General features: G+C 37.3%; 1 protein-coding gene across 1 annotated transcript in view; it reads left to right on the top strand.

The window, feature by feature from the left end:
• Window positions 1-10101, top strand: part of LOC133538349 (E3 ubiquitin-protein ligase SH3RF3-like) — a 269084-nt gene extending 258983 nt beyond the window's left edge. Inside the window, exons 9-10 of the mRNA XM_061879912.1 lie at window positions 5065-5426; window positions 8599-10101. Coding sequence (XP_061735896.1) covers window positions 5065-5426; window positions 8599-8767 — 531 coding nt within the window. The 3' untranslated portion in view covers window positions 8768-10101. The remainder of the gene's footprint in view (window positions 1-5064; window positions 5427-8598) is intronic.
• Window positions 10102-11078: the final 977 nt, after the last annotated feature.

Raw genomic sequence — 11078 nt, 5'->3', positions numbered from 1 at the left:
GTTATTGGGACCATGATTTATGTCCTCACTTGTTCACACCTCCTCATATGGAAGATACTTTTCCTTGTTTGTGTCTCAAGACGGGTAGAAACACAAGAACATATACATAAACAAACTCGCAGTACAAGTGGTGATATTCATCTCTGACAAAACATTTGACATTCAAAGGTTGCTCTGACTTTTTAGTTGTATATTTACCACCTTGTGGAACATCATCAATGAGTCAGTGCGATGTTCTGTCCTTTTTCTCTCTTATTAAAGCAACATTTACTATTTATTACTTGGAGACGCAGGGAGTGTGTGTCTGTGCTGCCATCTTGTGGCCGACTGGGGAACATGCATGAAGAGTGACTACCTTACTTCCTGACTAAAGTCATAAATATTTTGTTACTTTTTTGCAGTTTTGATTTGAATAATCCAGCGATCAAAAAAGTGGAGGAATCCAATTTAATTAAAATGCAATCCCACTAATAAGAAATGTTAAAAAAAAATTAAAATAATGATGTGAACATAGTAGAACAATACAAAGTAAATATCATAAATAATGTATTTTACATATATATGTATGTATATATATATATATATATATATATATATATATATATATATATATATATATATATATATATATATATGATTTGATTACTTTGATTACTTTTAAAAAAGTAATCTAATTAGTAATCAAAGTTATCCATTGCATATTCGAGGCCCTTAACGTGCTTTAAAACACTTTTTTTTAATGTGATTACTAATCAGATTATTTTTAAAAAGTAATCTGATAAGTAATCAAAGTTAAACAAAAAAAGTGTTTTAATGCATTTTAAAAGCCCCGAAAACATGATGGAACTTTTTTTTTACTTTGATTATTAATCAGATTACATTTTGAAAAGTAATTAGAATAACGTTTAAAAAAATAATCTGATTAGTAAGAAAAGTAAAAAAATGTTTTAATGCACGTTATAGGCCTCGAAAACGCGATGGAACTGGAAGAAAATCTGATTACGTTTTAAAAATGTAATCAGATTACTTTTTTTAAAAGTAATCTGTTAAGTAATCAAAGTAATCCATTGCGCTTTTGAGGCCCTTGACGCGCATTAAAGCATTTTTGTTTTCCTTCAATTATTAATCAGATTACTTTTAAAAAAGAAATCAGATTACTTTTTAAAATGTAATCTTATTAGTAATCAATGTTTAAAAAGTGTTTTATTGCACGTTAAGGGCCTCAAAAAGCAATGAAAACTTATTTTTTAACTTTGATTACTAATCAGATTACTTTTTGAAAAGTAATTAGATTCCTTTTTTTAAATAATCTGATTAGTAATCAAAGTAAAAAAAAGGTTTTGATGCAAGTTAAGAGCTTCGAAAATTCGATGGAAGTGGGAGAAATTCTGATAATTTTTTTTTAAAAGTAATCGATTAGTATTTCAAGCAACAAAAAAAAGTGTTTTAATGCACGTTAAGGGCCTCGAAAACGTGATGGAAGTGGGGGAAATTCTGATTACTTTTTCAAAAGTAATCTGATTAGTAATCAAAGTTTAAAACAAAGTGTTTTAATGCATGTTAAGGGCCTCACAAACGCAATGGAAGTGGGAGAAAATCGGATCACTTTTAAAAAGGTCATCAGATTACTTTTTAAAAAGTAATCAGATTAATTTTTTAAAAAGTAATCAGATTAGTAATCAAAGTTTTAAAAAAAAGTGTTTTAATGCATTTTAAGGGCCTCGAAAACGCAATGGGAGTAGGAGTAAATCTGATTACTTTTTTAAAAGTAATCTGATTACTTTTAAAAAAGTAATCTGATAATTAAACAAAGTTTTTAAAAAAGTGTTTTAATGCACGTTAAGGGCCTCGAAAACGCAATGGAAGTGGAAGAAAATCTGATTACTTTTTAAAAAGTAATCAGATTAGTAATCAAAGTTTAAAACAGTGTTTTAATGCATGTTAAGGGCCTCGCAAACGCAATGGAAGTGGGAGAAAATCGGATTACTTTTAAAAAGGTAATCAGATTACTTTTTATAAAAGTAATCAGAGTACTTTTTTAAACGTAATCAGATTAGTAATCAAAGTTTAAAAAAAGTGTTTTAATGCACGTTAAGGGCCTCGAAAACACGATTGAAGTGGGAGAAAATCTGATTACATTTTAAAAAGTAATCAGATTACTTTTTAAAAAGTAATAAGATTTGTAATCAAAATTTTTAGAAAAGTGTTTTAATGCATGTTAAGGGCTTCGCAAACGCAATGGAAGTGGGAGAAAATCTGATTACTTTTGAAAAGGTAATCAGATTACTTTTTTAAAAAGTAATGAGATTTTTTTTTAAGTAATCAGAGTAGTAATCAAAGTTTTTAAAAAAAAGTGTTTTAATGCATGTTAAGGGCCTTGAAAACGCGATGGGAGTAGGAGAAAATCTCATTACTTTTGAAAAAGTAATCTGATTACTTTTAAAAAAGTAATCTGATAAGTAAACAAAGTTTTTAAAAAAGTGTTTTAATGCACGTTAAGGGCCTCGAAAACGCAATGGAAGTGGGAGAAAATCTGATTACATTTTAAAAATTAATCTGATTACTTTTTAAAAGGTAATCAGATTAGTAATCAAAGTTTAAAACAAAGTGTTTTAATGCATGTTAAGGGCCTCGCAAACGCAATGGAAGTGGGAGAAAATCGGATTACTTTTAAAAAGGTAATCAGATTACTTTTTAAAAAAGTAATCAGATTAGTAATCAAAGTTTTAAAAAAGTGTTTTAATGCATGTTAAGGGCCTTGAAAACGCGATGGGAGTAGGGGTATCAATCAATCAATCAATCAATCATTGTTTATTTATATAGCCCTAAATCACAAATGTCTCAAAGTAAATCTGATTACCTTTTAAAAAGTAATCTGATAAGTAAACAAAGTTTTAAAAAAAAAAGTGTTTTAATGCACTTTAAGGGCCTCGAAAACAGGATGGGAGTAGGAGAAAATCTGATGACTTTAAAAAGTAATCTGTTTAGTAATCAAATTAGAAAAAAAAAAGTTTTTTAATGCACATTAAGGGTATCGAAAACGCGATGGAAACTTTTATTTTTACTTTGATTACTAATCAGATTACTTTTTAAGAAGAAATCTGATTAGTAATCAAAGTTAAAAAAAACTGTTTTAATGCACATTAAGGCCTCGAGTACGCGATGGAAGTGGGAGAAAATCTGATTACTTTTTAAAAAGTAATCAGATTTTTTTTTAATAATCAGATTACTTTTTAGAAAGTAATCAGATTAGAAATCAAAGTAAAAAAAATGTTTTAATGCATGTTAAGGGCCTCAACAACGCGATGGAAGTGGGAGAAATCTGCTTACTTTTTAAAAAGTAATTTGATTACTTTTTAAAAAGTAATCTGATTAGTAATCAAAGTTTAAGAAAAGTGTTTTAATGCACGTTAAGGGCCTCGAAAACACGATGGAAGTGGGAGAAAATCCGATTACTTTTGAAAAGGTAATCAGATTACTTTTTAAAAAGTAATCAGATTAGTAAAAGTGTTTTAATGCACGGTAAGGGCCTCGAAAACACGATGGGAGTAGGAAAAAATGTGATTACTTTTTAAAAAGTAATCCGATTACTTTTTAAAAAGTAATCTGATAAGTAAACAAAGTTTTAAAAAAAGTTATTTAATGCACTGTAAGGGCCTTGAAAACACGATGGAAGTGGGAGAAAATCCGATTACTTTTGAAAAGGTAATCCGATTACTTTTTAAAAAGTAATCAGATTAGTAAAAGTGTTTTAATGCATGGTAAGGGCCTCGAAAACACGATGGGAGTAGGAAAAAATGTGATTACTTTTTAAAAAGTAATCTGATTACTTTTAAAAAAGTAATCTGATAAGTAAACAAAGTTTTAAAAAAAGTTATTTAATGCACTGTAAGGGCCTTGAAAATGCGATGGAAGTGGGAGAAAATCTGATGACATTGAAAAGTAATCTGTCTAGTAATCAAAGTTAAAAAAAAGTGTTTTAATGCACGTTAAGGGCCTCAAAAAAAGGCCTTTGATTACTAATCAGATTACTTTTAAAAATAATCTGATTAGTAATCAAAGTAAGAAAAAAATGTTTTAATGCACATTAAGGCCTTGAAAACGCGATGGAAGTGGGAGGAAAATCTGATTACTTTTTAAAAAGTAATTTAATTACTTTTTAAAAAGTAATCAGATTTTTTTTTTAATAATCAGATTACTTTTTAGAAAGTAATCAGACTAGAAATCAAAGTTTTAAAAAGTGTTTTAATGGACGTTAAGGGCCTCAACAACGCGATGGAAGTGGGAGGAATCTGATTACTTTTTAAAAAGTAATATTATTCCTTTTTAAAAAGTAATCTGTTTAGTAATCGAAGTAAAAAAAAGGGTTTTAATGCACGTTAAAGGCCTCGAAAACGCGATGGAAGTGGGAGGAATCTGATTACTTTTTAAAAAGTAATGTGATTACTTTTTAAAAAGTAATCTGATCAGTAATCAAAGTTTTAAAAAAAGGGTTTTAATGCATGTTAAGGGCCTCGAAAACACGATGTAAGTGGGTGGAATCTGATTACTTTTTAAAAAGTAATGTGATTACTTTTTAAAAAGTAATCTGATTAGTAATCAAAGTTTTAAAAAAAGGGTTTTAATGCATGTTAAGGGCCTCGAAAACACGATATAATCCGATTACATTTAATCCTATTAACATTTTTTTACTACTTTGTGGCTACCGATTACAAGATTTTAAAAACGGACTCTCTAGCGCCCCCTTGAAATTAGCCCCTCCCACCAATATTCAAGTATCGCGGCACGGCGTTCAACTTTGATGTGATGGCGAGCCACCAAACTTTCAACATTTTAGAACTCGATCTTGACAGGACTTGGTAAAAAAAACTTTAAACGAAATGCTGACGAAGACAATTTGAAGTGGGCGGAGCCTAGCGTAAAACCGCTTAATTGGCGCTCCATGATGACATGAATGGTTTCGGTAAAAACACCAACATCGCCCCCTTGTGGTGGAAAACTAGAAGAGTCATAACTTCCTTCCTCATTCTCACATCTTCTTTCTTTCCCGCCGCGCTCCCTCAGAAGGAGAGGAAGGCGGGGGGTCTCCTGAAGCTCTTGTCGGGGGCGGCGGCCAAGAAGAAGGCTCGCTCGCCCCCTCCCTCGCCGCCCTCCACCGACCCTGCCTCGGCGGCCGGCGACCTCAGCCAGCACCCTCGCCACCGCCACCACCACCACGCCCGCTCGGGGTCCTGCCCCATGGCCTCGCAGGGGCGGGCCGGCTCCTGCCCGGTGGAGATCGACATGGCGGGGGCTGCCGGCTTGGAGCCGCTGCACAGGAAGTCGGGCTCCCTGGATACCAACTTTCCCTTGTCGCCCCCGGCGACGCGGGCCGGCAGCGTTCTGATGGTGCTCCGGCCTGAGCCCAAGCCGCTTTCCAGGGAGAGGTGGGTGCTTGTCGCTTAGCACGAAGCTAACGCCATGTTAGCCTCGTAAAATTCCATTCCCATTAATCACATACATTGTTACTGAGTTAGAACGATGGAACAAAAGCTTGGTAGGTTGTGAGTTCAAACTCTGGCCGAGTCATACCAAAGACTATAAAAATGGGATCCTGTACCTCCCTCACTCTCACTATTATGTTAGATCCACTATGGACTGGACTCTCTCTATTATGTTAGATCCACGATGGACTGGACTCCCACTATTATGTTAGATCCACTATGGCTGGACTCTCACAATATTATACTAGATCCACTATGGACTTGACTCTCACTATTATGTTAGATCCACTATAGACTAGACTCTCACACTATTATGTTAGATCAACTATGGACTGGACTCTCACATTTTTATGTTAGATCCACTATGGACTGGATTCTCACTATTATGTTGGATCCACTATGGACTGGACTCTCACTATTATGTTAGATCCACTATAGACTAGACTCTCACACTATTATGTTAGATCCACAATGAACTGGACGCACACTATTATGTTAGATCCACTACGGACTGGACTCTCACACTTTTATGTTAGATCCACTATGGACTGGACTCTCACTATTATGTTAGATCCACTATGGACTGGACTCTCACACTTTTATGTTAGATCCACTATGGACTGGACTCTCACTATTATGTTAGATCCACTATGGGCTGGACTCTCACAATATTATGCTAGGTCCACTATGGACTGGACTCTCACTATTATGTTAGATCCACTATGGACTGGACTCTCACACTATTATGCTAGATTACTGGACTCTCACTATTATGTTAAATCCGCTATGGACTGGACTCTCTCTATTATGTTGGATCCACTATGGGCTGGACTCTCACAATATTATACTAGATCCACTATGGACTGGACTCACACTATTATGTCAGATTCACTATGGACTGGACTCTCGCTATTATGTTAGATCCACTATATTATGTTAGATCCACGATGGACTGGACTCCCACTATTATGTTAGATCCACTATGGCTGGACTCTCACAATATTATACTAGATCCACTATGGACTTGACTCTCACTATTATGTTAGATCCACTATAGACTAGACTCTCACACTATTATGTTAGATCAACTATGGACTGGACTCTCACATTTTTATGTTAGATCCACTATGGACTGGATTCTCACTATTATGTTGGATCCACTATGGACTGGACTCTCACTATTATGTTAGATCCACTATAGACTAGACTCTCACACTATTATGTTAGATCCACAATGAACTGGACGCACACTATTATGTTAGATCCACTACGGACTGGACTCTCACACTTTTATGTTAGATCCACTATGGACTGGACTCTCACTATTATGTTAGATCCACTATGGACTGGACTCTCACACTTTTATGTTAGATCCACTATGGACTGGACTCTCACTATTATGTTAGATCCACTATGGGCTGGACTCTCACAATATTATGCTAGGTCCACTATGGACTGGACTCTCACTATTATGTTAGATCCACTATGGACTGGACTCTCACACTATTATGCTAGATTACTGGACTCTCACTATTATGTTAAATCCGCTATGGACTGGACTCTCTCTATTATGTTGGATCCACTATGGGCTGGACTCTCACAATATTATACTAGATCCACTATGGACTGGACTCACACTATTATGTCAGATTCACTATGGACTGGACTCTCGCTATTATGTTAGATCCACTATATTATGTTAGATCCACGATGGACTGGACTCCCACTATTATGTTAGATCCACTATGGCTGGACTCTCACAATATTATACTAGATCCACTATGGACTTGACTCTCACTATTATGTTAGATCCACTATAGACTAGACTCTCACACTATTATGTTAGATCAACTATGGACTGGACTCTCACATTTTTATGTTAGATCCACTATGGACTGGATTCTCACTATTATGTTGGATCCACTATAGACTAGACTCTCACACTATTATGTTAGATCCACAATGAACTGGACGCACACTATTATGTTAGATCCACTACGGACTGGACTCTCACACTTTTATGTTAGATCCACTATGGACTGGACTCTCACTATTATGTTAGATCCACTATGGACTGGACTCTCACACTTTTATGTTAGATCCACTATGGACTGGACTCTCACTATTATGTTAGATCCACTATGGGCTGGACTCTCACAATATTATGCTAGGTCCACTATGGACTGGACTCTCACTATTATGTTAGATCCACTATGGACTGGACTCTCACACTATTATGCTAGATTACTGGACTCTCACTATTATGTTAAATCCGCTATGGACTGGACTCTCTCTATTATGTTGGATCCACTATGGGCTGGACTCTCACAATATTATACTAGATCCACTATGGACTGGACTCACACTATTATGTCAGATTCACTATGGACTGGACTCTCGCTATTATGTTAGATCCACTATGGACTGGACTCTCACACTATTATGTTAGATCCACTATGGACTGGACTCTCTCACTATTATGTTAGATCAACTATGGACTGGACTCTCACACTATTATGTTAGATCCACTATGGACTGGACTCTCACTATTATGCTAGATCCACTATGGATTTGACTCTCACACTATTATGTAAGATCCACTATAGACTGGACTCTCACACTATTATGTTAGATCCACTATGGACTGGACTCTCACACTATTATGCTAGATCCACTATGGACTGGACTCTCCCACTATTATGTTGGATCCACTATGGCCTGGACTCTCGCTATTATGTAAGATCCACCAGGGACTGGACTCTCACACTATTATGTAAGATGCACTATGGACTTGACTCTCACACTATTATGTAAGATCCACTATAGACTGGACTCTCACAATATTATGTTAGATCCACTATGGACTGGACTCTTACACTATTATACTAGATCCACTTGACGTCCATTGCACCTGTCATCCAGGAGGGGGGGGGTCCTCATGGTGGTGGTAGTATTATGCTCTGGGCTTGTTTTGCTGCCAATGGAACTGGTGCTTTACAGAGAGTAAATGGGACAATGAAAAATGAGGATCACCTCCAAATTCTTCAGGACAAGCTAAAATCATCAGCCCGGAGGTTGGGTCTCCACTGACAGATGTACTTTTGTGTGGTGTCAGGTACCGCGTGGTGGTGCCGTACCCGCCCCAGAGCGAGGCGGAGATCGAGCTCCGCGAGGGCGACGTGGTGTTCGTCCACAAGAGGCGGGAGGACGGCTGGTACAAGGGCACCCTGCAGAGGACGGGGAAGACGGGCTTGTTCCCCGGCAGCTTCGTAGAGAGCTTCTAGAACACGTTCGCCCCTTTGCCCCAACCTGCCTTAAGGAGCTCCAGGAACTGGGCAGGGGAGTCTGGCAGGAAGGAGAGAATGGTCTTCACCAGACCGTAGCACACACAAGCTTCCCAGGTGTGGTCCACCAGCACAACAAAGCATCAAACTTCAAACCTCAGAACAGTTTTTTTCCTCCGGGGAATCGACCCGAACCAGGATCATGGTGTTCCAACAAGCACACTTTTGTCTCCAAATGTTTTGTGTTGTCCTCGTCGCCATCGCTCACTGGATTTTTCTTCTCGGACAACAAACGTCGTATTTATTAGAATTCATAAAGTCGCCTTTTATTGGAACGACTTCTCACATTGTCGGCTTCAAACCACGTCTTGCTGAATGTAAGGAGGGAAAAAATTATTTGTGTGAAAAATGCACTAATGCACCGTTTGATCTGCACTCCGTCATTTATGAAATTATTATTATTATTATTATTATTGTTATTGTTGTTGTTGTCCAGCCCTACTTAAGAACGTGGTTTTTAAACGAAAGAAAAAAAGTGATTGTTGTACAAAAGCATTTGGAAGAAAAAACAAGCTTTTCATGATCGTACAAACTGCCAAACTTTGTGGATATTTTTCTATCTGGCGTCAGTTAGTGAAGAGTCTGCTTTATGAATATTATCTGTCCTGACCGGGCACGTTTACATCGTCACATGATCTACCTGGTCCCCGCTTTGTCGAAACAAGCACAGTGTGTTTGTGTGTGTGTGTGTTTAGGCAATGCTGACTTAATGGGGACATGGCTCTGTTTACACAGTCACCTTTAGGGGACTTCCGACGGTATGGGGACCTCTGAAGGGAAACCGTTTTAAATGATAGTCAGATCCATTCTGAAGTGATTTTTAAGCTTTGGCCCATAAAACATGTTTACTGGTTGGTTGGAGTGTGAGACATTGGCACAGCAGCCCCCTCATCGGGCTGAAGCTGGTCCATTTAAGTGGTGAAACGTCCTTTAGGACAGGGTTTGGGAACCTTTTTGGCTGAGAGAGCCATGAAAGCCAAATATTTTCAAATGTATTTCCGTGAGAGCCGTATAATATTTTTAGCACTGAATACAACTGTCAGGTTCAAACACTGATGACATCTATTAAACAGACAAGAAGCAAGGAATAAAACAGAGACTGGATTCAATTTAGCTCAATGAGGAGAAACGCGTACACCTGTACTCTTGTACAGTGGCTTCCCACGCTCTGACAAGAGAATTACAACAACTAAATGCGTGCATCTCTTATTCTTTTTAATAACATTGTTATTCTGAAGGTTACCAATAATAAATAAAATACTTTTGACCATTAATGCGACTTCTTGAACATTTGCGATGGAAATCGATGGAAGGATTAAAATGCATGAGAATGTTTTATATTTTGAACGTTATTTTTAACACTGTGATTACCAGCTTAATTATTAATTACTTAACGTGTTAAGCAATGTCAGCTAAGATTTATCTGACAGCCAGATGCAGTCATCAAAAGAGCCACAGGTTCCCTACCCCTGCTATAGGACAGCTCTCCCGTCCAAAGGCAAAACCTAGTAACTCCCTTCTAGCTGATTTTGAGAAAACAAAGGAAAACCAATCTATCTTGATGCTGTCTTACAAAGATCTACAAAGTCATCAAACGTATAGATGTTTTCTTGAGCTTTCATTTTTCTTGCCGATTGAGCCATGGATTGAATCTGCTCTCATGAACGTGTGCCCCTTCTCCAGATATTTTATCACAATCTTGGGTGGGCCCCATTCTGCGTTTGCACGTTGGGCAAGAGCCGTGTACAGCGTCCAGTTTTTATTATGACCTCCACAGTTATCCGCCCAAAAGAGTATGCAAGGGGAAGACTCAAGAACAATACATTTAATGAAGGTGCTTGCAACGTCCTGGGACATAATCAGGTTGACCGTCGGCCCCCATTCGTGGAAATGTCTCATTAAAGACAATAAGGCGACTGACAAAGAAGCTCCGATTGGTCCCTTGAGATACTAGGTTTTTCGGTTGTATCTACGCGGTTATGTGGTAGTTGCTAGGTCCTGCCATGCGCGTAACAGCTTACTTACGGAACAAATTACAATATCGCCTACACTAATGTAAAGCATATCACCTGGGAACTCCAAAATTATTTTCAGCTCAGTTTTGACCAACATTGAGTTACTGGGTTTTGCCTTTGGACGGGAGAGCTGTAGTGCTGTATTCTGAGCATCATGTCATATATTTTTTTAAATGGTTCACCAGTAGTCACATACAAATTTGTGTGAATTATGCAAATTATTGAAATTTGGTCCC

This window comes from Nerophis ophidion, linkage group LG19, assembly GCF_033978795.1.
Source record: "Nerophis ophidion isolate RoL-2023_Sa linkage group LG19, RoL_Noph_v1.0, whole genome shotgun sequence".
NCBI classification, from domain to species: domain Eukaryota; kingdom Metazoa; phylum Chordata; class Actinopteri; order Syngnathiformes; family Syngnathidae; genus Nerophis; species Nerophis ophidion.
This window is presented reverse-complemented; position numbering and strand designations above follow the sequence as displayed.